The sequence below is a fragment of the Galendromus occidentalis genome, unplaced genomic scaffold (assembly GCF_000255335.2).
Source record: "Galendromus occidentalis unplaced genomic scaffold, Mocc_1.1 scf7180000077183, whole genome shotgun sequence".
Lineage (NCBI taxonomy): Eukaryota > Metazoa > Arthropoda > Arachnida > Mesostigmata > Phytoseiidae > Galendromus > Galendromus occidentalis.
In genome coordinates, this window is record NW_003805171.1 from 1,035,177 (window position 1) to 1,061,804 (window position 26,628).

Below are 26,628 nucleotides of genomic sequence, written 5' to 3' on the forward strand. Positions count from 1 at the left end.
CTTCTGCTTTCGTATCCAACTCTTGACCCCATCAAGGACCCAGCCAACACCCTTGCGACGGCGCTGGATGAAATGAATACTTTGAAGCGGGAAATATCCATTCTTCGTATTGAAAGGTTCAACTATGCGATGATACAGGTAATCGATTGGCTCGCTCGGAGGCCTCGAAAATGAAGCTACGGTCGGACGGGGGAATGTCGATCCGTAGAGCGAGCACTCCGCCGGTCGATTTCTCCTGGAAGAGGCATTCCTGAGGAGGCCGAGCATCTGGTAGAGACGACGCGCTCACGACAGTACTCTTTGTGTCACCCTTCGGGGTGTATCACGAGCATCCGACCTCAACTGGCGACTAACTCACATGGCATTGAGGTGGGTCGACCGAAAAAAATGCTCACCGATAATCGCGAGTCTCAGATGGCTCTAGGCTACGTAGCGTGACGCTGAGATTCATTCTTAAGAGCGGAAAGCTCTGGATCCACCGGAGTCAACAGAGTAGAAAGGTCAGGCTATCCATGCAGCATAGCTCTAGGTCCTCCCAACTGGACTCCGGGCTCATTGTACCGTGCACTGGAAGAAGCTTTATACCTGGCCGAACTTGACTTGCCTTGTCGCGTCGAGGTCATATTGCTCAGTCAATGCTCTACGTTATTCTGATGAGAAGTGATTCATTAATCAACACACATCAGAAGCGGTCAAAAGCTAATTCGGTCACCTCGAATCGGCTGCCAAAGAAGGAGCGTCTCCTGGGTTCTGCGACTGGACAGAATCCGTGAATACGCTATCCATTGGCTGATTCAGAGCGCCGCGGTTCGAGAATCGCCGCACAACTTGGGCTCCCCGAATGTGCCTCGCTCTTGGCCTGTAGGGCGCATTCGCTGCTGGACTGTGAGCTTCTATCTTGCTGGGCACCGTCTCCGGTCAACCGAGTTGCTCGAAGTATGATGTTCGTCGGTTTGTGACTTCGGTATCGACGGAAGCGGACTTATCGGATGGGAATAACGGCGGTGACTACCCTTCCGACACCAAACAAGCATGGGCGCGACGAGAATAGTGGCGGAACAGAATTCAACACTTTCGCTAGCCGCGTTCACTTCCTCCTGATGACGCCTTGAATGAACTGCACGGAGTGGACAAAGTTCACCAGCCATCAAACCTTGAGGCACAGGGCCTCATAGAAGTACTAATTTTCACACTCGCCGCTGCATGAAAATAATTGCTGTCAGATGCCACAGGTTACATATGTCAGAGACGCGTTTGATAAATTTCGGCGGGATTCCCAAGCTTCACCAATTGTGCGATAAATACTCCAGAATTCAACTCAGGGTGAGACATTGTGAGGGGCGCGAGTCTTTCGTCCCCCCCGTTCGCTCAAGGGATCGGCAGAAAATTTCATGCGATGTCTGGCAGACGCGTAGTCAGCTGAGCTGCAATCGAGCCCAGGACATCCGAAAGAAATCGTCATGCCGAGTGGTCCCTCACGAGTGGCTGACACTGCTCTGAGCGCTGGGGAACGTGCGTCCAATAGTCGCCCGGCGTGGCGGATACCGGAGCAGGGGAATACTGGTTCGGGAAATCATCCAACCGGAGCACGTCCTCTCATTACGTAAGACATAAGTCCTCATCCCGTCCAGAAGACTCGATGGGCAACACGACCGGAACGCCGGGATCAATCCTTTCTCTGAGCTAGGATGGAGCCTTGTATGTCTCTCTCCAGGCCTCATTCCGGCTGAAATTTGGGTCATCATCGCTCGGATTCCCACCGGCCAAAGGACTCTGACATTGTTCTCGAAATTGCGCCCTCCCCTCCACCACCTCCCCTAGCCCCATCGTTATTTTCTTCGCCAACTCTCCAATCAGAACGAGAATAGTTATATGTTATATAAGATTCCATTCAAGAATCACTGCGCGCCTCGGAGTCTCGCTCCACCTGGGTGGCGACGATCGTTTACGAGCGAAGACTTCCAGAAAATTGTTCTCACCGATGTCGTCGGACAGCATGAGTCCCGAGCTGATCGACGTTGATCTTGGAAATTCGTGAAGATGTTTGTAAAGATGACTTGCATTCGGAGACATTGCCCCTGTTCAGGTGGTACCGGGTGCAGATGTTTTGTGCTCTGTCCGAGAAGACGATGGAGCTCATTTTCTCAGCATCATTCGCACAAACGATTGTCGAAGCGTTTTACGACTTGAGCCTCCATTCCGAATCCTGATTCATTCAACTCTTCCGCTCGAAAGCGGACCTCAAAACGAGGAATTGAATCCGAAGCTTCGCTGCATCGACAATATTCGATATATTGCAGGCGATTCCAGTGGGAATGGATCGGGGAACGATAGGGAACTCTTGCCTCCCATATGACCGGAGGACTCCGCAGAGTCCGTACAGTATGCGTACGTGTACTCACGCAAATGCCCAGATACATTGAATCTATCCGATGTGAATCTCAGATATGGCCGAAGTCCATCACTCAATCAAGAATATTGTGAAAAACCAGGAAATCGAGCAGTATCGGCTTCCGGCGGCATACGTCAATCTTGAGCTGCCTTGCACGTGTTTGCTAAGGTCAGAGTGGTACGTACGTGAGGGAGTGGCGCCAACGTGACGCGAGAGACGACGTCACTCGCCGGAAAGACGGAGGAGGCACCGCCTATGGCGAAACGCTTCAAGGAACACGCCGGTTTCTGTTTAGCTTCAAACCTCTACCGATTAACCACTTTCAGATGATGATATATTGATAGGACTCCTGGACTTTCGGGATTGGAATCAGAGTCTTCCGGGAACAACGATCGAACGATGGATTGAGCTATCAGGGCTCTTGTTCACAATGTAGTCGAATCCTACCGCGTTTCATCCCTTTGGAGCCGAGTCGTTATCTGTCACCGCTGCAGCGCATGGTTCATTTTGGCAGGAGTCCTCTCCGTTCTTCATTGGTTTCGATTGCTTGGAGAGATGCTCAACGCGTCGATGAAGGCTTTTTTTCCGTTCGGAGGGATTCGAGCGGCAATCACTACCATCGCGTACAAATGCTCTCCAATGGGTCAAGGAACAGTCCATGCAGCCATCCGGTTGAGCGGTTAGATATTGGGTGAAACGAAAGTTTTGGAGCGCTAGCTCACTTTCGCCCGCGATAAAACAGTTCAATACCCAAGCACGACCAAAGTAATATTCACCCGTTTGTCAACACAATCCCACAAAACCCAACTGTCCTCATCATTCGATTTTTTCCGCAGGCCAGACGGTGATTGAATGTCGACATTACCGAGGAGACATTCGACTCCCCTCAGTTCGCAAAAGGCTATAAGTGAGTCCTGGGCACCGATCTCTCGACCGAGCCGGCATGGAGTGACGAGGATGCGCGGGGAGATTTCCGGTCTACGGTCCCGATCGAAGGAGATCGATTGGAGTTCGGACCGCTAGGAATGAGAGCCCGGAATTTCAGTGACTGGCTGTGATTTCATATGCTGGCGTAGGGTTGGACCAGCTCCGGCTGTCCACTCATGCAGTCATAAGAGGCGAAATCGTTCCAGATATGACCTGAAAGACGGCACGAGGAGACGAGGGGCTCGGAATACCGCGAAAAAATGAGAGTGCCGCATGAAATACTCCAGCATTCTATCATTGGTCGTTTCGGCCGATTGATAGCGAGCAAATTCGAGCCATTGTTCATATCGGGGACTGCATTGAAGTTGTTTTGGCTCGAGTACTTGGACACGAGGAGGCGATTGTGAAGCGAAATTCTCCACAGAGATCGGAGGAATCGCCGCATGACTCCGCTCCACCGGGCCCTAATGGACTCCCATCAATCATGCAATTATTCGCCATCAGAACAATGAGTCGAGGCCAAGGGAAAATGGGGACCAGGGCGGATGTTGAGTGCCGTCCTGATCGGAGATTCGGAAACTTGGAGCATGTCGTGAAATTTACCGACTCCTTGGAAGTGGTGCTCTCAGCTAGATCAAGATTCCCCCCCGAGGTGCGAGAAATATCATACTTCGAGGGGAGATAGGAAGCGGCCTTGAGCACCTCCATTACCCGTCCTCGCGGATCGATCCTGTAGAGCTGCTCCGCGCGATCGATTGAAGAAACGGGAATGGCTTCCCGGAGCCCTCGAAGACGTCTGATTTGAATGGAGACCCGCGCTCGAGCGTCAGATCTCGATTGGCTGAAATGATTTGATGGAAGACTCTCTGGAACACTCCACACGTCTCTGGCACGGCCATGAACTCCGGCGGCAGACGCCAATTGTTCCAGCGTCGATAGGGTGATTTCCTTGAATCTCTATCCGATATCGATTCGGTCTCTACCGTTTCGGAAACTCGGCGTCCGGAAGCATCGGCTTGGGAGCTCCGTCGTACCAAAGGACTGGTTCGATCGATCCCATTAAGAACATGAGCACATTCCGGAAGGGTTCGAATGTATCCGTTCCACGAGGAGAAACCTCAAATACTCGATATCCCATCAACACTGTTTCATTAAATGATGATCACTCACTTTGACGATTTGATATTTGAGCGGCGTCGGTGTTGGTTTGCGCACTCTTCACAGCACAGTTTCACTTTGAAGTCCAGAGCGAATGACGCTCTGGACTCCCGGGACGGGAGAGAGGATCCGACCAAGCGACGGACAAACGAACGGCGGCAAGGAGGCGTCGGCGGTGCAAGCAGGTTCAAAAGCGCTACTGGCTTTCCATTCATGACTCAGGAACGATCCTCACCAGGGAATGGAAACCCCGGATCTCCCTGCGAAATCGGACCGCGGACGACGGGAGCGTGATCGAAATTCGATCGATACTGCTGCTTGTCGATCAAGGGGGAACATTCGAAATCGGGAGCAGAATGAATACTGATCACGAATCTACGACTGTTTTCGACGATATTCCATTCAGGTCACAAAAACTTCAAGAAGAAGTTGCGCATTCCATATTTGTTTTGAACAGTATCAGGTAAAACTTCCCCGACACTTTTTCATAACGCGAGCCACCGACCAGCAACGACGTCGTGAGCGGCTCACTCCCAGAAACGATCGAGATATTTTTCCATAGATCAACTGAAAAGTTTGCTGAAATTTCTGACCTCATTCAAAACGTGCCATGGAAAACGAATATCAAATAGAGTGTTTGAATTGAGCCGAATGTATTCAGCGCGCTGACATTGCCACCGAGTGAGTTCAAATTCTGTCTGACCGATTTTCAACAACCTGAGAACCATATCCAATTTGATGGTTCACTGCTTGCTTCGCGGGAAGGTCGATCGAGAAATTACACAATACAGCCGACGATGTTTACTAGAGTCCACGGACATTTCCCTGCGGAAGAAAATTCAGACTGTCGAAAAATCTGCAAACCGTCTAATCTCCGATCGAGCGTATCTGACTCAGTCGGTCGAGGTTGCAATCGTCATACGGAATCCGGTGTTCCCACCGGAGCCTCGGAGAATTTTCCGTCCGATCCTCCGGTCCAATGCCTCAGCTGGCGGCGGAGATCTCCCTGAAGGTCGTCCCTGAAGTCGATGATGCGGTCTCGATTGTGCGGGAACAGCTCCCGAAAGTCTCCAGGAATAGTCTGATAGTAGGAATCGCGATCGTCGCCTTCTTACTGTACAGCTCTAAGGATCGATGGTGATTCACATTTTGGTTTCGAGGAGATGCTTAGTTTGAGCAGACTAATTCACCCATCGATGGCAGAATGAGCTGCAGGACCAGTCCGATCGAGGAACTCACCGGGGTATGTCTTGAACCCCATGGAGCTCTGTAGACCATCCCGGGAGTGTTCTACTCGATTGCATCGAGCCAAATCGTTTTCTCCGCTACGATTAGTGAACCGTGAGTGAGATTATTTCTCATCAGGAATTTCAGTAGGGCACCAAGAAGGTTCTGGCTCGACTTTTTCCTCCTCTCCAATTGAGACTCAAAGGGTGGAGACTGCGTCGACACGGGATTGCACAGGTCTGAGTCTCGTGTTTCTGTTCGAACGGATTACCGAATTCAGCCAGACGAGCACCTCTATCAACCGATTCACCTTCACTTGACATCATCAATCCACGGCAATCACCGTCATTATCGTTACGGATATCTTAATTAATTGCGCGCTTCAAAAGTGTGGTTCATGACGCTATATCTAATGGAAACTGAATGGTAATCAACAGTTCGGTGTTTGGCTGCCGCAGAGCTGTGGCCATCCGATCGCTACGTCACAAAGGTCAACTCTTCACGAACGGCGCGGCGTCGATGGCTATTTTTCTGGCCATTCCGCGCAGAGGGAAACATCGCGATAAACCCTTTAGTCTTGTCGTGGTGCCAGTGAAGACGTTAAAGAAAAGTTTTATTGTACTGGACCAGCGCCTCGTGACTTTGAATCATTGTTCTCGTCGAGACTTCAAGCCATCACGGAATTCATTAAACGCAGGGATCGCCGCGACTCACAATCGCGAAGGTGATACATATGTGTCGCAGAGAGTCCGGACGCCCTCCAGAAGATTTCGCTAGATACGAGGTGGAAACAAAAAAGGAAACTCCTCCCGGCGGCGCTGAAGCTTTGAGAGAGCGAAAGCCGATCGCGGAAAGGTCGAGGTGGCTCTGAGAGGATCGTAGCGTGGAGATCCTCGTCGTATCGATTGCATGACAACGATCACTTCATCATTCATCATATTCCCCTCCACCGATTTTTCCCGGGGCTTTTTCGGAGCAAGTTGTCGGGAAGAATTCCTCGACCTGGTTATATAGGCTAAGGCTCAGGTCTCGGCCCACCTAGTTCACCGGTGAGCTGGGGATCGCGGACGCACGGGAAGCACTCAAGTCGTCTATGAACATTAAGACGCGGGTCTATCGATTCGACAATTCGTTGCTTCTCCAAGTGATCGAGCGGACAGAATCGGGGAGTCCGAGTTAGAAGAAGAAACAACGGCTCTGCTTCCAAGGGAGAAAGAGCCAGAAAACACTGTCAGGTCACCCCCCAGGGTGCGCGACGTCAAAAATGGATGCTTCCAAAAAATCTCTGGGCGTTACCTAACCTTCCGATCTGGCAGATGAATGCCGCCCTTGTGTGGGGACTAGATGATGGAGCGAAAGGCTTCCGTTCGAATGTGAGAGCTGATTCACGCGAAATCGATGCTTCTGAGCACAGCATGATGCTCTCATGAAAGAGTAGCGAGGACTCAAGGTTACAACTGGTTCACCGCTTGAATATCTTGGATGACCGATTTCCGACGAGGAGAGGCAATCTGTCTATCATATTGGAAAGCTCTCAAGGAGTGTAGGTGCTTATACTCGACTCGATGGACGAGTCATGCTTGAGTCTCTTGTGACCATTGCTGGTCATAGAACACCCGTAGAATTTTGAAGTATTCCGCGGCGCTCGAGGGGCACTCACGGTGTTTGTGGATCCCGGCCTCATATACCGAAGATCACCCGTCACCGCGGGGAGGGGGGGTGGTGAAAAAAACTTGACATGATTGAATTTTTCTACAATACAATGAGCACTTCCTTGGTCTCCCTCTGAGACGAGCAGTATCTGAGCTCCGTTGTCCGTCGAGCCGACAGCTGTCGTGTATAGGGCACGAGATTGAACAGAAATGCGCTGAACAGAAAAAATCGGGCAAATGACACATTGGTCATGAGGGCTGGGAAAACTGGCACCTGTGACCTTAATGTCGCCTGAGTGATCCCGTGTCTGAAGATATTGATCCTTCAGACAGAGAAGACTTTCCAATCCGAGAATGCTCCTTGAGCCGATATGTGTACGGAGCGGCAGCGCCCACGCTTTCTCGAGCAGTTCGTCATGGAAGACGGCACCGTTTCCCCAAGGAGGTCGATTCGAATGATCTACGCTGAGGTCGGCACCGCTCTGGAAGCCAGCATCGGCCCGCATCCCTCCTCAGATCCCTCGACACCTGCCTTTCGCCCTCGGGACCGACTTGTAATCATTCCGACCGACGGCGTCGCTCGTCAGTGAATCCGATTGACATTGCATTGTCTCGAATGTAGGCTTCTCATGTGGTCTGCACCAGTTCGATCCATGATAGAGTTAGACTGAATCTCCTCCTTAACGGAACTTTTCCAATGGTGGATATGGTTCCGGTTGAAGAAACTGATTCAGTGAGAAACCCGGAATCATTTGACCTATCCACTAATGCCACTGCTCCCGGCGGGCCCTGGTTCGAGGAATCTCCATTCAAATCAGACGTCTCCGAGGGCTCCGGGAAGCCATTTCCGTTTTTTCAATCGATCGCGCGGAGCAGCTCCCGAGGCAGCTCTACAGGATCGATCCGCGAGGACGGGTAATGGAGGTGCTCAAGGCCGCTTTTATCTCCCCTCGAGGTATGATATTTCTCGCACCTCGGGAGGGGAATCTTGATCTAGCTGAGAGCACCACTTCCAAGGAGTCGGTAAATTTCACGACATGCTCCTAGTTTCCGAATCTCCGATCAGGACGGCACTCAACATCCGCCCTGGTCCCCATTTTCCCTTGGGCAAAATAGTCTGCCTCAGGCGCGAGAGTCTCTTTCCAGCTTGGCATGGGTATTTTTGGTCGACCATTGCATCGATTGCAAGGGAACCAATGACTGCATAAAATCCGAGTCGAGACAGAATCCTGCTCTTTTGACCCCTACTCACTTTATCCCTTCCATTCGGTACTGTATCGCCTGGAATATCCAGCAGTAGCTGGTGAGTCTATTCCTGCGTTGTTCCATTGTTGAGAGGATCTTCAATCAGGTCTCCGCTCAATTGAATAGCTCGCCCATCGCGTCTTCATGAAAGAAAACTTTCTGGAAATCCATCGATCAAGGAAATTCATCCGATCTGACCTCTTCCGGGTGAGGTGAAACATCCCAGGAAATGTTACACAGCTATCGGGTATTGTTGGAATTTTCTAGGATTTGTGTCGATATTCCAGACGAATATTCGGCATGACTCGGCTCCGGGTCATGATGGGAGGGAGGCCCGATGGGAGCGAGGATGGGACGAAATTTGTAGTGTATACTGTTCCGTGAATTCGGTCTTTTTCTAGCAGCTTGCAGTCTAGCCGGAACGCGGAACTCTTTTCCGCACAAAGGACTGACAAGGTATCATATTGGAGAGTTTTTATTTATACACAAGAATCGTTTTGCTCCGTTGACACCGTGATTTCTGGTGGAGAAGATGGCGAATATTTTTCGGTCCGCGACTTAATCGCCGTCTGCCCTCACAATTTTCGTCACCTGGGGAATAAATATCGTCGATTTCACCGTTTCATCACATCCATTACCAAGGGAGACGATGGTTTTTCTCTACGAAAAACCTATCGTCTTCGCGACTCCAGAGGGTCCGATGATTGACGAGAGAAGCATCGAAACGTATCCCCATCCGGCGTGATTCACCATCCAGATGCTGTCCTCTTCACCGTCTGATCCTCTCGTCCTTCAGTGGCATGGACCCGTTCGGTATCGCTCGCGGAGAATGAGCCCAGCTTTTGAAAAATCTGTGGCCATCGCTATGTCTGTGAACACCCATCTCATTCCACGAGGAGACGGCCGAGTGCGAATGTCACGCGCATGCATCCTAAGTTGCAAACCGAATGAGCTCCTCAATTCACCGCCCTAGCATCATCGAGATATTCCGATTATTCATTGATCCTAACAGCATCATTCTCGACAGCCTCACGAGAGTCATACGAACCACGAACCCCTTTTCCTAGACCTCGAGAGGGCTCGACGCGGCTGCCACCTACTTACTTAGTTAGTCCCACAGGAGCGGTCAACGAAATAGAGCATGCGCGCACTCAGAACCAACTCTATAGGTTCTGGCTCTGGCGCACTTCTGCTTTCCGAAGCTAGAGCTTCTGCATCTATTCTTTGATTGGATTCTCTTGTATCCGGTTACGTAGGATTGTAGCCTCCAGAGATACGTCTATCTTCCGCGCGGTCCCATCAACAAGAGCATTCTACCGCAAATGGGACAATTCCGATTTTGCTTACACCGTATCTAGCTCTCATATCGGCTCAACCATCGGAGAGGGTCCAAGGGACAGATTTCCCCTAGGTGGTTCTTCGGAGACTGATGGGACGGTAGCCTTCCGCTTTGGCTTGGCTCTCGCGCTGGATCACAGCAGAGCTCAGCCAGAGCAGCTCGCTGAAGAGGAGTGGTTCCGATCAAACAAAGAAGTTCATGTCTTCCGGATTTCGATACCGCCGGCGACTCTGATTCTTTCCGTCCTCTTTGTCGCTCAGCGAAACATCCCCGAGAACTCCCGTTACTGATGTGAACCCGCTATGATTTGCTCCAGCCCTCCTGCCTACACTCGGAGTGGATTTGTCGCGGCTGCTATCCGAACGGTATTGATCTTCTGTGGTTTCGTGGCTTCGGCTCTGAGTGAGGATATCTGCAGCACTCGGGCGTGTGAAGAAGTAGCCAGAATATACGGTCAGAGCCTCAACTTGAGTCGGGACCCGTGTTCGGATTTCTTTTCCTACGTCTGCGACGGATGGATCAGGACCATGATGGGAAAATACGAGTTCTCTTCGGCGCGTGTCTCAACTAGTACCGATGACTTACTCGCCGAAGCGGTCAAGACGATCTTGCTGAAGAAAATGAGGCAGGCCCCCCTCGACGCAACGAACGGTTCACACAAAGTGGTCCGTGATTCCGAGATGCAACCCATCATGTTCTTCAAGAGTTGCACCCTCTCCGCGAAGCGGCCGCCCGGGGAGCTCAATCTCGCTACCATCCGAAAATTCTTCCATGAAATTGAGCTTCCCTTCTTCGATGAGGACGCAACAACGGGGAGGAATGCGTTATCCGCTATTCTGCATCTAGCGATTCGTTTCAACATAAACCCGATTCTCCGAGTGGATTTCAGGAAGAATGGGCTTCTGATACGGAAAACTCACACCGTGCTCCCTTCGACTCTGGAACTCAACATGGAAGCGGACCAGATCGAAGAACAATGGAAGGCGAGAATCCTCGAAAGTTTTAAGAATTCGTCTCAGGACGCCGCGATAATCGTGGAGTTCGGATCCTTTTTCGAAGCCTTCAATGTCCGAGTGACGAGACAAAATCTGTTAAGGCTTGGGCGGAGCTACTTCACAATTCGAGATGCTATGCGTTTCGTTTTCCTGAGTACGGAAGCTTACACTACTTATCGGCTCAACACGTGGTCCATGGGTTTGGGCACGACCTATTTCGATTTCTTCAATAAACACACGGGAAATTTGGCGAAGCTTCAGGAGGAGGACCGCATAACGATGGTACCTTTCTTTTTCGAGCCACTCGTGATCGCAATGACAGATCCCGAGCTGTCGCCGATTTTCATCGACTTCGTATCAGTTCATTTACTTCGGAACGAGTTCTTGGGACACCTCGGTCGGACTAAGTGCGCCCATTCGGCTAAGTGTGACCCGGCAATCGAGTCTGAAGCCGAGAAGTTCTGCGCAACAATCGTGAGTTGAACATACTTCTCCGGGGCTTCCACTTCTCGAATAGAGCCCGGGATTCGAGCCTTTCATACCGATAGCTTTATCCTCCTCGCAGACGCAGCGGGTCTTCCAATGGTCAACCGCGGCGATGGTGGCGCGCGCAACCCACACCGATTACACTGTGAGACGTGCACGTTATCTCTTCAATCTGTTCAAGTGCATGTACGCGAAGGTGCGAAATCCGATCGATATCCATTTCGTCTCCGAGTAAAACTCAGTTTTCTTTATCGCGGCGAGTTTCATGGGATATTTTGAGGAGAGCTCGTTATCTCAAACTTCTTCCAGCGTATCGACGGGGCAGGCGGAATGGATATGAGGACCAGAGTCCAAATAATCGAAGCCTTGGTCAGAGTTCGGGCTCGCGGCCTATATCCGGAATCTCTGGATAGATTCGAAATATCGGAGCTTGGATTCGCACTGTCGCCCTACGACATGGTGCATAACATCATCGAAGTGAGGAGAAGCAAGCGGTCGCTCCAACTGGCCGCCGTCGGTTTCCCTTTTCATCGAAACATGAATTTGGACGCTGTAAGTCGACGCTGTGTGGCGGGAGGTATCGATTTCGTCGTATACCACCAGTATAGATAGAACGAAACTTGGGACTGATGCGACAGAGCTTTGATCAGAGCTTTCTCGCGTGGATTCGATTTCTGACTGAGGACTTCTCACATCGGATGATCTGAATCTGGAGTCACCGAGAAGCGACGGGATTCGCTATCCGATGAGCTCCGATTTTCAGCGCCCGGACAGGTGATAGGCAATGAACATGAGATCGACGGAAAAGCTTGCGACCGAGTAGGCGAGAATCCGGAATCGAGAATCCGATATTGATTCTATTGAAGCTTCTAGGTACTCGTAGACACAATCTGTCGGGGCGCGATCACGCCTTTGAGAAGGAGGAAGAATCGTTTGCGTACACTCTTACTGAAAGGTTGAGTGTACGCAAACGATCCTCCTGAGCCGCAGAACTCAACATTTCCCCTTTTCCTCCCTTCAGCCTATCGGCTTCATATACTACGCCGCGACTGCTGATGTTTACCTACCGGCTTCACTACTGGAGTTCCCATACATGGTTGAAACATTGCCGCTATGGAGTACCCTCGGTGCAATCGGATGGGCGGCCGCTCACGAGATCGGCCACGCAATCTTGAAAACTGTTAAGAATATCGCTACCCGTGCGAGATCACCCCTAGAGCGGAACGAATCGTATTATCACACAGCTTACGCGGTAATTACCTTCCCTCCGTCACCGCACAATTTCAGCGCGTCGTGTGCGTCGGTACATTATCGTTCATCGCGATAAAAGCCGAATTCTACCCCTCTGAGACCTTTCATGATATTCGTAGATTAATATTGCAGAATTCCGAAGAATGCTTCAAGGAGCTCTACGACGCGCCGTTCCTTAATGAAAACCAAAACGAGCGGTTTTATCTCGAAGAGGCGATAGCCGATCACCTTTCATTGCGAGTATCTCTCGACGCTCTGAAATGGTTGAAGGAGAGAAATACGTTCCCTAGGCTTCCCATGAAATCAATTTTCAATTTCGAGCAAATGTTCTTCATTAGTCGAGTTTACCCACAATGCTGGCTATCGCCGTTCTTCTCCTGGTCAAGTGCAGAATCACATCCTCCCAATTTCCATCGAGTGAACCGGGGCCTATCAAACTTCTCGCCGTTCGCGACTGCCTTCCAATGTAAATCGAAGGACGCAATGATTGCTCAGACTCCCTGCAACGCTATGTTCTGAACCTGGAGAGCCCTTACGTTCATATATTGATAGAGAGTCATTCCCGTACCTGGTGATCCGCAGATGGATCTCCAGCCCTGGTTATTCATTCGGAGTCGGATCAGGAATCCGATGGAAGATCAGTCTGAGCTAAACTTGAATAAAGCGATTAAGCGGGAGCGAGTGGTGATGATTCGGGTCGAGCGGGTGTCGATTTTTCCCAAGTCAAGTCAGGGTGAATCTCATCGGAGTAGGGAAATGCCAGATTCCTCGGGGAGCATTCGAGAGCCCACAGAGTTTCTGACGGCGGAACGATTCCGAGAGTCGAAAACAAATTGGTTAATGAACTCCCTTAGCCGTGTGATCCCCATGAGAGGGTGACTCTTGACATGATGCCTGCTGCGATTGACATCTAAGGATCGACGTCGACGTCGACGACAACCACGGGCCCAGGACTCCTCGAATAATGCCGTAACCAAGGGAGCGTATTTAAGGCCCAACGGCGACCAAACGGCCAACATTCACAATGAATCTCGCCCTTGCTGCATTGGCGGTCGTTTTCGCTGTTTGTCCGTTTTTCCACGGGACTGAAGCTGCGTCCAATGCGATCGGTGAGTGTGGTGGTCGCCTCATCGACGTGCTCGTCAGAGTCTGCAAGGATCACGGAGACATACGCTCTGACAAAAGAAACGATCCTTACTGTAAGTATGACCAACGTCACGGCCGAACATAAGACGTGTCTCGTGTATGTCTGACGCCACGGCGCGGATCGCGGCGACAGCTTCGGGCGACCCGGGAATACAACTGAGCGAATATAATCTTGTTTGTTGAACGTTTTGGAATGCCTCGGTCACCTGATTTCGCTTCGCCCATTGCAGTGATGATGCCATGGGGACATCGCTGGACGCGTGACGCGAAAGACACTTGCGCCGGCCGCTTCGCAAACCTGCGGTGTATGTGTTGTAGGAGCGCCTTCGGACCCTGTTCCTACGAAGAAATGGTCGTACACCACTGCCAAAATCCTCCACAGGACATGCGAGAACGCGTTCTCAGAATCAATGAAGGCCGTCGTTGAGCCCTTTAGGTCTCTCAAACAACTCGGGTAGTCTGGATCAGGGAAAATGAATTTTGGAAGCTGTCGTCACGAACTGTTCTGTGCATATAATAAATTGATTTCGAGCAGTTGGGAACCTGTGAGCAGGATACCACACCACCGGCGAATGGAGTACGGCATCGATCGTAATCGCTTCTTTTCAATATCTCAGCAGGCTAGAGGAGTTCCTGAGATCCAGAGCTGGATTGATCGCGCCGCGTCGCATGGGAAGGGCTTGCGTCGAACTCATGATTTCCATGGAATCTTATTGATCTTAATTTCTTATTCGGAAGATGGTCCTTGCGATGCCGATGAAAGATTATTTTCGGTCGCAACGAATGCATCCTGATCGAGCACAAAGAATCAAAATCGGAACGGTTCCTGAAGGTGATCTGAACTCAATTCCACAAACCAACCCGCCACTTGCAAGGAGGTATAATTATTGTACCGACCTTCGGTCGAATAAAAATTCGCCTCCTGATGAAATTGACTTCGTCTCGCTCAAACTCTGTACTCGCGGACACTCGATCCCCTAAACGCTTCGCGGATCGAAATCGTAGATCGAAATCTGCCCAGCGAATGAGGATCGTGCCCCGCTATCAGAGAGAACCGATTGTCGGGAGAAATTCGTCCGTGGGAGGTGTACATGTGACTTCTGGATTGTTTGTTTTCTAACGAAGCCTAGCACCGGAGCGGAGAGGCGTCTGGGTTGGTCCGTTCCTGTCTTTCTCGAGGATATATCGACACGATATCTTCCCATCCTATTGTGAGTGAATCGAGTGCGGATAATCCCGCCAAGTGCCAAACTCCTCGGAGCGTGTTGCGGGTGGCCGACCGCGCTCCGGGTCACCGATGCTCTATGCATTCGACACACGCGGCGGTTCCTCTTGGTTTCGTCGCCTGACCGTATCAGCTGATCCTCACGAGTGTTCCGTTCACCGTGACTACTTTTCCAATCGGCAAAGCTGACTATCTCTCGTGAGCCATGGGGCTATCATGAGGAACTAATGCGTGAAGATTTTGAGCTGATTTTGAGGAAGCTTCCTCATCGTCCACATTTGATGCTGCTCCTCCGAACATTTGGCGCTCAGACATGTAAACCCTCCGCGTTCATTCCCCCTGTTTCGATGGCAGGTCCTACCTCCGGCACCCCTGCTGTCGAATATCAAGTCGACGAATTTCCAGAAGTTTGCGAATTTGGTGTAAACGGCCCTTTGTCTTCCTTCCAGTCACAAATGTCATGTTTGTCGTGATATGAATACAACTTCAAGATGTTCAGAAGACGTTCCTATCAAGAGTACCGCGGAGTCGATACAGACTTGTGCGCGGACAGCGATCTGATCGACCACCTGAAGGACCTCCTAAAGTCGGACAAGTACGAAATTCCGGATACCAGGATCTGTCCGCCAGACGTCGTGCAGAAATTGTTCGATCTCGCTCACACATTCGACCAACCGGTGGCCGTCATGTGTCACGTCGTGGGACTCATCGAAGCTTTGATGGAGAAGGGCGCAAACTTCGCCAAGATAACACCTCCCATGGTGGTCGTACTGGCTTCCAAACTGCATCTGCGGCACGCAGGAGTTCCTCTAACGGAAGTGCAATACTATTTGAGCTCGAGGCAGATTGGTGAGTATAGCCTCGCTCAGCTGCAGGTGCACGAACAGCAGATCCTCGCGACTCTGGACTTCAGGGTTGAGAGTAACACAATGCTCCAGCTGATGGAGACTATATTGACGTCGATGCACAGATCGCGACCTTTTAGAAGCTTCCAGAAATACTTGGATATCGCGGGTTATCTAAGCTGTGTTTACCTTATACATCGTAGAAATATGCCAGCGTGTCTTAAACGCACTCGTCTTCGTGCGGCGAGCGCCCTGACACTCATCTCGCTGCAACTGAGGAAGCCACCAAGGACCCAGTATTCCTCATTCCGACACTTGCTTTCTGAAGTGACGGGCGTCCCGGAGAACATAGTAGGAGAAGATGCCGCCACTCTTATGGATATCGTGGATAACACAGAGCGGCGCTCTACGATGCGGGGGATTTCGCACAGACTAGTGATTCGTACTGCACCGTCTGCACGGCCCAGGTATATCTGAGACGAGAGATGTGTGCTGGAAAGAGCTTACACGGCATGAGCGAATCCGAAATTGCGAGTCAGTCGGTTGGCATCACTTTCCCCATAATAAGAGAGTCCTCGTCTCATCTCTAGCTGAAAGAACGGGGGCTCATGATCCTAAATCAAATAGAATGAGGAATGGTTGGCAGGGAGCTCATATACCCCTTAATGCATTGGAGTAGCGAGAAAAACGCATCCCATCATTCTTGTAAAGCGTGGGGTGGTCTGTATGAAGAATGATAGGGTATGAACCGATCTTGAGCCATGTTGTGCCGTGCTCGAATTAAGACATACTTCCCGAATTAGATCATCCAGACAGGAATATTTTGAGCGTGCAGGAGAGACTTGTAGTTACTAAATAAATTGTAAAAATCCTCAATTCCTGGGGAAAGCACCGAGCGGCGAGCTTAGTGAGTTTGATGGCTCAATAGCCTATTTCGTGGTTATCTCTAGGTGCTCCTTACGTAGGGCCAGATGGGTGAATCTGTTCTCATCCCGGGCCTCGAATCACAGCACAAAACTTCTAGCTGCGCACGATCGCAATATGCTATGTGCCCCCGATCCGAGTCTGAGTCGTACAATTAGGGATCGAGAATCTGTCGCGCTCCAAGATTCTCTGGCATCTCCGCGGGTTCGCATGAATGGACTCTCCAAGATGGGCAACCACGATCACCTGTCACCCGTCTTCGTTGGGCTCGAGCATCGGAGGTCGGTCGCGTAGCCTGGGGCACTACACATGCCCAGGTAGTTTTAACATTTTACGCAAGCAAGGGAAAACCAGATTTGGCGCCACCCTGTATACATATACATACGGTAGTAATGCATTGCTCTCACGAAGTACGATTCTTCCCTCGAGTTTATTGAAATATACACCAGTAGAGAAATAGATATCTAGGGATCGGATCCGTTCACACCAGCCGAGCGCAATGTACATAGAGCATTTTCTCGAGTTGCGGAAGAAGGAAAGTTATGTTAATGCGCCGTTCGCTATTCTTTAGATTGGCACCGTTCCGAGACGCGACCTGCCACACCCACAGAAGAAAGCGTCTAGGCTCCAAGCGGATGATGCTCGAGCAATCCTTAAATATATATAGAGAGTGGACGTATCTGAGCAAGAGTCAAGCTGAAGGTGACGAGACCCATCAGAAGCGGAATTCGGTCGGGAGCGAAATCATCAGTCACTTTCGGCAGCCTGTTCTAGAGTTTCTCCTCCTTTCCGTTCCGTCAATCATACTGGGACCGGTTTCACCGAGGAGGGGGCAGAACTTCCTCCTGAGCGCTATCCGCGGAACCGATATGAAAACTTCTCGCGAGTCTCTGTGTCGTCACCGTTCGATCGTGTTTCGGGTTCCAGACCCTTTGAGGTGTAAGGATAAATTGGGCCCTATTAGGGAGATTAACTGGATTTGGCTTTCCTGTAACCTCCGCAGCGATTGCACGAACTCCTGTAGGGAGCCGGATGAGCGGCAGTCTGATAAGAACTTGTGTGGTATGCGGGTCCATAGGAATAAATTGGCTGAGCCACCGGTCGCAGAGCGATGGGAGCGAAGCGCGTGACAGGAGCCGATTTAACGATAACAGGTCGAGGAGCTATAAGCTTCTCGGGAGCGTAGGCGACACGGAGACGTGACGATGGAGGAGGAACCGTGGGCACGAACTCGTCGGGAAGATCCTGATCGGGAGAATAAGCGGGAACTCGCTTGGGAGTGAGAATCACTTTCTCTTCGGGAGTTTCGAAAGCCTGAGCGGGATCTTCAACAGGTCGTTGTGGTCTTCTGCGTGGCCCACTGTAGGCCGGGATATCGACCGCGATTGGCTGCCTGACAACGATTTCCTCACGACGGATGGCAGGTTGCACGGGGACCACCGGCTGCACGGGTTTGTGAGCGATGATCGGCTGGTGCACTCGAATGGCCGGTTGGTGCACGACGCGGTGCACATGTTCGAAGACCGCTTGAGGCCTGTTCACGACCGGAGCGTAGGCGACCGTGCGTTTAGGAACAATGGGAACGACTGAAAAGGGTAGATAGTCTTAACAAGGCGTCTCCTGGGGGAAAATCTGAGTCCCGAAAATTCTAATGAATGAAAGAACCTACTCGGTTGGTGGTGGTGGTGATGGTGCACAAGCGGCTCAGCTCTCTGAATGAGGGTCTCGTGGATCAAGGGACGATGTACGATGACGGGGGCGGGCTGGACGATCGGTTGATGAACTTTGACGATCGCTGGCCGGACTTGATGACTAACAATGGGCGCCACCGGAACATGTTGTTGTTGTTGTTGGTGATGGTGATGATGATGATCGTGATGACCGTGGCCATGCTGTGGGAAGACACTTCGTCAATAGGATAAAGGCATCGTCAGACACTGAGAGTTTGATAGAATCTTCGATGGGCTGTCAACGACCGATTGTTCGATCCATCAATCGATCAATCAATCCACCTATCTCCGGAGACTGATGGATGGGCCCGATCATCAGTAATCTGAACGTGCCAATCACTTCCCAACCAAGAGATGGGAAAATCGGTTTCCCTGTTCGATGATCCCGACATCTTTATGATACAACTAAGGTAGCAAGAGACCGGAAGACCTAACCTTTTGCTTGATGACGTGCCCCGTTTGCTGGAGGGCCGGCTGAGCTTCCGTCAGGATGGTATTCACCCCGTCTCGAAGGTACACAGCGTCATGGTCTCCGGCAACGTGAGATTTCGTTCCGTGTTCGTTCGTTCGGACGACGGCACGGAATCCATTCTTGTCAGCTGTGTATTCGACTTGTCGGACTTTGCCATCGACGTCAGTGATCGTGTATCCTCCGCGTCGGTTGTTGTCCGCGTCGACGGTTTCCCAGCGTTTGTGGTTTGTATCCCAATCGATTATATCGTAGTTGTAGTGGTAATTACCATGGCCCTAAAACAAAAGCGTCGTGGAGAGCTTAGCGATTCGGGAGCTTTTTGCGCAATCCGCTGCGCCCCACAATGAGTGGCAAATCCAGGCTTCCGTAGCCCCCGCGTTTAGCGCCCAGTCGTCATCGTGTACGACGTGGTGCGTAACAATTCGTTCGGAGCTGACGTGAAGCGCAGCCCTTGTGCAACATGCGGGCGTCTTTGACAGGTCTGCAGAGATATCACCAGGGATATACTCGCTCTGAGCGGATCGCTGTGATGATCGGCGGCGGAAATATCCGGATGCGGATGACGCGGATACCGTCGATAAGGGAAGCGAGTAGCTTCAAAAAACCGCAGCTTCGGCAGAACATGCCGAAAACCGAGAGCGATAGGCACTGAGGAGGGAGATTGACTCGTCTCTCGAGGAAAGCTTCTATCTATCGTAAGAAATCTGTAGCATCGCCTGGAGGACGAGTTTGCCAGATAAAGGGCGTGACAGTTACCGAGCACTTGAAGAGCTATCAGAGAAGCCTAAGCTACGCGACCATCGTTGGAGCGACATTCCGTTGAGATCGGTCAATCACATCAATTACTTTTCCAGCATCAGCAGTACAATAGTCGATGATATACCTACGCATGCCGTTCCTGATCGCTAACAATTACTAGATCGCCTGTCTCGAATCGGTGTTAAATCGAACACGCAATCAACAGAATCTGAGTATGTGAGTCAATGAGCGCGAGAGAAGACACTTTGTCATGCCGAGCGAGCCGACGCTCCGGAGCGAGCGACCGACCGACCGACAGAAATCAAAGGAGACGAAGACGAAAAAGCACTCGCAGGAATCCCTCAACTACATCGACGACGACCAAGTGCCGTTCTGAGTTCCTCTCACTACTACTGACAACGACCACGGCATCCGAGGAACGGAGAATCGGCGGCTTTGACAAATCACTGACGACCGACCGACCGGTCGCTCGCTCGCTCGGCACACCCGAGACATGCTTCATAAATAAAATTCCCGAACACCGACAACAGCACGGCTCAGCACAATAAACTAAACAGATGCCGGCATTTCGCTCATCGTTACTTTTAAGTACTTACGTCTTCCTGACGATTGATGCTTGAGAAACCGTCATTGGATCGGGCGTGACAAGCACCGATTACGAGCACCAGGGCCAGAAACACCTGAAACGACGAAATTTCGAATCATTTTCTATTAGGCGATAAAAGCTCTGACCGAGAGACCTTTCGGATGTTGTTGGACTCTTCACCCTAGCAATCGTCTTCTGAATCGCCGCCGATGACACCTGCCTCCGAATGTATGGTATCACTGACTCAGCAAGAGTGGTCAGCTTCGAGAATTCGGTGCCTTAGTGCTGCTTCGGACAGACCTATCAGCATCTCACCTACGGGGACGTTTTAACCAGGGGGGCTCGAGCAAGTCGAGAGAATCCGCGTTACCTTAATTGATCGATGGAGGGATGGATGGATGCATGCATGAACGAATCGATCAGAAGCGATCACGGCTCAAGGGATTGCTTTCATAATCGATTATCATCTCATACGGATGACCCGTGAGCAGTCGTTCAAAGACTGATAGCTTCATCCTCGTGAAATGTTTTTCTCTTGAGGAATTCCCCCGATACTCTGCTTGGAGCGGGCGATAGTACATTTACTGTGTGGAGCGATCGAGCCACAGGAAGTCTTCGCTCGAGCATACGATCGGGCTAGATTTCATTGAGTATTTTCCTCAGAATCATCGGATTCGGCGCTACTCCCACTGCCATGTCTGGCCTTCAATAGCACCGCCAGACAGCTCGCTTGGTTGGACGTCATGTTCGCAACGGAGCAGTGTCGACCAGCGCAAGAAATGAGCCGAGGAAACGAGCGAGCTTGCACATGCGCATACACGCGCGCTCGCTTGCGCGCACACATGACAGGTAAAGTCCTTCACTCGATCCGACGTGCGGACAGAACAACCCGATGAATGCTCGGTACCGGGAGGACCATTGGGAGATACCGTGGGTCGTATTCAAACCGTAGGACGACGACGAAGATGGCGAAGATAGTAGTCTTCGCCGCGCCGCCACCGCTGCTGCTGCTCGATGACTCAAGTGACCATAAGTCAACTGGACAGCGCCCCACAGAATCGTTCGCGAATGGCATTGAGGGCAGAATGTTCTTCGTTTCTTTACCGACGGTGTTCGAGAAAGGAAGAAGAAAGAGTAAACACTCCCCGCCATCCTGGAGAAATTCTCTCTAGATTATAACATCTCGAAGGGCGTCTTCCGAGAACGTGCAGTGAGAGTCCATTGTGAGGATAGGGTGCTCGAATCCGTTCTGGGACGAGTCCCAGCGGAAATCCTTGTTCACCGTAGGCATGAGCTCGACGATGGCTCTTGGATCAGTTCTCTATCCATTTCCTCCCTGACCGCGTGAAGAAATCGGAGTTTTTGCGATGACTACTTCTCGCGAAGCGAACTTCGGGGAATCCCCAAATCTCGATCCGCGAGTGAAGGCGGGAATTCTATTTTGAACAAAGCTCTCCGAACAGATAGAATCTCTGAGAATTCAGGGCAAATCGAGATCGTGAAAAGCGGGGGATTTGAGCTCCTTTCTGCAGCAATAATTTGGAATTTATTTCCGAGTTCTGTTCGGGAGGACCCGATCAGTAGTGGAGAATCGAGGTTTTCATCCCTTTCTCATTCTCGCGCTTGCGCAGAAGTCGCTAGATTGTGATCGATCGAGGGACTCTTGCATGTGTCTCTGTCAGCGCGATGGGATCGCAATGCCTCAGGGGTCCATGCGCGCGAAGCATCCCAAGGGCCGCTTGCATTGGATGTGGGCAGTAATGAAACGGGCAGTGGCCGGCCGGTAGGCAGACATCTTCCGCACCAATCCTACTCGCGTCGGGTCACGATCGAAACTCGCCTCGCTCTATCGTATTCTACGTTACTCGATTGGATGCGGACAACGGAGTGGATTGGATGCCTGAAGAAATGTCGCTGTTCGCCGAATACGGCTCCTTGGGCAACACCCACAGAATAGATGGCCCGAGTGGACGTGTCGAGATAAGTCACTGAGCACCGGACGTCTCCATTTGGCCGCGATAAATGTTTCCGTTCGCTGGTTGACTGAATCAGTGAGATTATCGAGATAGGATCTCGGTGCCGGATTTCGCTCGGATGACATTGCAAGTCGAAAGCACCGATCCTAACCAAGTAAACGGAGCCCGGCGGAATGCCCCATGGGTCGTTCTTCACTCGTTGCTCCCGTTGTCGCCGCTGAAGCTCACAGCGGACAGAAGATTCGAACGCAGTAATTTGGGCCTTCGACCACCGTATCTTGCGTACATCCCGAGAAGACTCGAGAGGTCTTCTGACAACCGCTATTCAGACGCTTTTCACACTGTGCTTCGGCAGCAGTGGCTCGGTTGCGTTAGCCATGTGCTGCTGATTTTTTGTCGGTGGAGTATCGAAAGATCCTCTTCTTTTCTAAACCAGAGGGAAAATGTTTGTTTTCTTCTCCTTATCCGCAAATCTCTTTGACTGGCTCATCTCAAGACGAGAACTCACGGTAAAAACATGAAACTCCGAGGTGAGGGCATTTCTTCACCATTCTTTTCAGGTGAACTTCAGCTTTCTTCTGACCGGCGCGTCTCTCATGGTGACACAATTCCCAAAGTTACGCAAGATTGGGGAGTTTCTTCCCGCAAACAGTGAATTCGCGAGCTAACTTTCATATTGAAACTCGCCCCTCGACGAAAGAAGAACAAAAGCTTTTACTCTGGGAAGAGTCGTGCGCTGAGTCGAATGTAGATACGCCCGCCCACCTACGAACATTTCTGTTATGGAGCTAAGGACGACGCTACAGAATGATTCATCAAGGCTGTTTCCGATCCCTTGATTCAACAGCCTCCTCTCGAGCTTCTATGATGATTGAAAGTCCTACCGATTGAACAAGTGCTCTCCCGCGGGACCTGTCTCGGCCACCGTCAGGGCACCGGAAAGACTCGGAGGAGAACCGCGATATTGTTTCCCGACTGATTGCTGCGATTCGCTTGTGCACCTCCGGAGATTGATCCGGTCTGATCAACCGGACCCGCCGCTTATTCGAGCCACGAGCAGTGGGTTCCGATGTGGCGCCATCAAGCGAACTATACCGTGATAATACGCATAATTTTCGCGCCTCGGGCGAAGCGAAACACTCAGCCTCTTGGCGAGAGAGACTCGTCCTCGGCGGAAGAAACATCCACTTGAGCTTGACAAAATACTTGAAGACTAATGAACCGCTTTGCGAAAGTCTCAACACCGTGCGGTCGCATCCGTCGAATAGAAGACTCGCCCACACCCGGTCAAGTGCTGCGGCATAGTTACTATCGTTATTGATCGATGCCGATTCGTCACTTCGGCCCGAATCCAATTAACTTTCGCCGATGGTCTTTCGCGACAAACGATGCAAATTGAAGAAACCGTTGCGGTGACCGCCAGCGGCGACTGCCTAGTCGGATTCTTCCTCTGGCCAAGGGCGCGCATTGTCAAGATTGGAATTTTTTGACTGACGAAATCCGTTCTTTTCCGCTAGAAACAAGCGCAGACTGCAGCCGACGGCGGCGGACGTCGGCGCTGCCGTGATAGTCTAGGACGAATCCTCGGAAAACGATTCTCTGGCAGCAAGTCGGAATGCTGGGAGGAGATCGAGGCTACCGATTCCGATAGATTGCATAAGTTTCGGTTCATCTAGATGCGAGGCGATACCCCGTTCCGTCTGGGAAGCTCCGAGGACGCAACTGGGACAGTCGTGGACAGAAATGTAAGTGGAGCATCTGGACTCGTGAGACTGGAATCACGCCGTCGCGGCAACGTCGGGAGATATACTTGATTCCTCGCTCGATTCATGCTAGACCCACGGTCAGAGGGAAGAAAAGGTACAGCAGCAATGGATCGAGCATGCTATAGCAGTAGGAACCACTGCGGAGCGCGGTTACGTCACGGGACTCACGGCTAGGGGAAAAAATGGATCCGGACAAAGGCTTGCTTGACCATTCACTCTTTCTGAGAAAAAAATCCGAGATGAGTTGAAACCTCGAAGAAATCGACCATCAAGCGCTCGGGTTGTCAAATTGGCAAAAGAGCAAATGTTTCGGGAGCGGTTCTATGCGTCCGAGAAGCGGTAACGTTCGGAAGCTTTCTTCGATTGGCGTTGAATCTCCGGTCTTTGCCTAATGGAGTGAAATCATTTCTCATCGTGTCGGTTGTCAGATGACCGGAATGGAATCATCGCACATAGTGTCGATGAAGCAAACTTCATTCAGAGCGCGTTGGACTACGAGCGACAGCCCGCACAGTTTTGCTGAAAACATCCCATGAAACAATTTATCCTTATCCCATATTCCATGGCCGAGCATGATAAGCAGAGGTTATCGACAGATTCATTCTACGGTAATTACCGATCGGCAGAGAGCTATGAAATTGAATTATGGGGGCGAAAATCGAATATCCTGATCGAAGATATGGGAACTCGCTGAGAAGGGAAGGCGGAATAAGCGTCGATTTGATAAACGGCAGTGAAATCGATATTTCACGCCAGCCATTAGAATAATCGTAGGAAGGACGTTTAGGGAGACGAAAAGAAAAATATGTCACTCTAGAATGTAAATTGGGCAATATTCACCGATCCTCCCGAATCGAATATACCTAATGGGAGTCATCGGATTAATTTCATCATGTCAGGCTGACGGGGGCAGAACCATGGGGTCAGCTGATGAACGGCCTGAGGAACCGGCACGATTAATCCCATCTCATTTCGAAATGGAAAAGCACTCTTGATCGATTTCCTAGAGACACTGAATATGCTCAAGGATACTCGAGATCGACCTCTCTTGCTCGATATCGTCCACAGGGCAAGGTGGGGGCTCGAGGGAACCAGTGGGCACCGATTTTGTTCATGAGGATTTCACAATAGTCCTGCCGAGTACAGTGCAACTCATGAGAGCCGACGCTCAGAGAAATGGGAAATCCTATTCCTAAGGATATCCACGGACTCTTCCAAGCGGCAACGAGACGAATGAACTCCTCCACGGCTGCCCGATACGCGTGTTGGTGTGGGGTCGATTTCCCGCGCAACCCGCTGCATTGTCGAGAACAGCGGACTTAAAACAATCGATCGGCGGCTCTCGCCAGTACCATGATCGGGCGATGCAAGCGATGCACAATGATCACATCACACCGAATGCACTAGTTATTACTTCCGATGCGTGAGACTTGAGATGCTGTCAATCACTCCCAGTTCCCTCGGCTGAACTCACCTTCATCGTCGGTGGGGGCCGTCCAGCTACCGATTCGCCGCTCTAGATGTTCGAGAGGACGCTCACAGAATTGCACGACGGCGGTGATTGTCTTGTTGTCAGACGACGGACTTCAGTACACCAGTGGACTCCCGCCATGTGGATCTGTGATTTTATAGAAGTCGCCGCCCCACGTGGACGACAACGCCACCCTGCGGCGGGGAACGAAGGCGTCTCACGAGCAATGCCAAGGTCTACGGACTTTTCAGCGGCAGCGGCGCGATTCACCGTAGCTCACCGGGGGAAGATTCGCGCATTGACATTTACGACTTGAATCCATTCAGCTTTTTCTGTTGCAGTGACATTGTCGTCCACCGGAACCTCTTTTCGTCCCGTGTTTATTTTTCCGCTCATTTGATAGATTGACAGTTGTATTGTACATGAACGCGATTGAAATCCGTTTGATCCAACGAGATGCCCCCAGAAAAGAGACTTCGTTCCGATGCGTCGCTGGTGGTCAACCCGCGTATGGGTCTTACGTCTTACCTCTCGGCGATGGAACTGTCGGAAATCTCAGTCAGACTTGCTGGGACATTCTCCGGCGATCCATCTTTCTGTTGAGCCAATTCATTCGTAGAACGAATCGCTTGGGTAATATTCCGTAAGATTCAATCACAATCGGTACGAAGTTCGCCAATCGCGCGAGCGCGTGGCATCCCGCGGCCAGAACACGGGGGAGAGCGCGGATTGAATTTTCTCTAATATTGATCAAATGATTCATGGATCGCATCCCGGACAGATCTCTCCGGATATAGCAGGTTCTGGAACCAGATGCTTATGATGGCGTTCCTTGAGCTCAATTTCAGACTCTAGGATTCCAGCATTCAGAAAGCGCAAATCGTTGAAGACCGCCTTCGTACAAGGATATTTTCGGTATATCAGAATCTTGAGTGAAGCTGAAAACGACGGAATCTTTTCTGCTGCATACGCGTTCTTGCATCAATTCATCAAAGGGGTGGACAAATCTTTCGTGGAATCCCTTGGCCAGTCTCGAAAGTCATCCATGCGGAGACT

The 26,628-nt window shown here is 51.0% G+C and overlaps 3 protein-coding genes across 3 annotated transcripts; 2 read left to right on the forward strand and 1 right to left on the reverse strand.

Annotated features, from left to right (window-relative positions):
- Positions 1-10,242: 10,242 nt before the first annotated feature.
- On the forward strand, positions 10,243-13,191 carry LOC108863996 (uncharacterized). The gene is made up of 5 exons (XM_018638820.1): positions 10,243-11,409; positions 11,501-11,617; positions 11,731-11,973; positions 12,443-12,673; positions 12,805-13,191. Exons 1-5 carry the CDS (start codon positions 10,243-10,245, stop codon positions 13,189-13,191), a joined length of 2,145 nt encoding a protein of 714 aa, XP_018494336.1.
- A 496-nt stretch (positions 13,192-13,687) lies between these two features.
- On the forward strand, positions 13,688-14,323 carry LOC100908023 (uncharacterized). The gene is made up of 2 exons (XM_003741493.1): positions 13,688-13,871; positions 14,049-14,323. The coding sequence occupies exons 1-2, from the start codon at positions 13,697-13,699 to the stop codon at positions 14,243-14,245; spliced, it is 372 nt and encodes a 123-aa protein (XP_003741541.1). The 5' UTR covers positions 13,688-13,696; the 3' UTR covers positions 14,246-14,323.
- A 2,900-nt stretch (positions 14,324-17,223) lies between these two features.
- LOC100902209 (uncharacterized) lies at positions 17,224-25,706 on the reverse strand. Its single transcript, XM_029110954.1, has 6 exons — positions 25,576-25,706; positions 20,370-20,453; positions 18,978-19,289; positions 18,482-18,704; positions 18,262-18,398; positions 17,224-18,201 (listed from the first exon to the last, which is right to left on the reverse strand). Exons 1-6 carry the CDS (start codon positions 25,579-25,581, stop codon positions 17,782-17,784), a joined length of 1,182 nt encoding a protein of 393 aa, XP_028966787.1. The 5' UTR covers positions 25,582-25,706; the 3' UTR covers positions 17,224-17,781.
- Positions 25,707-26,628: the final 922 nt, after the last annotated feature.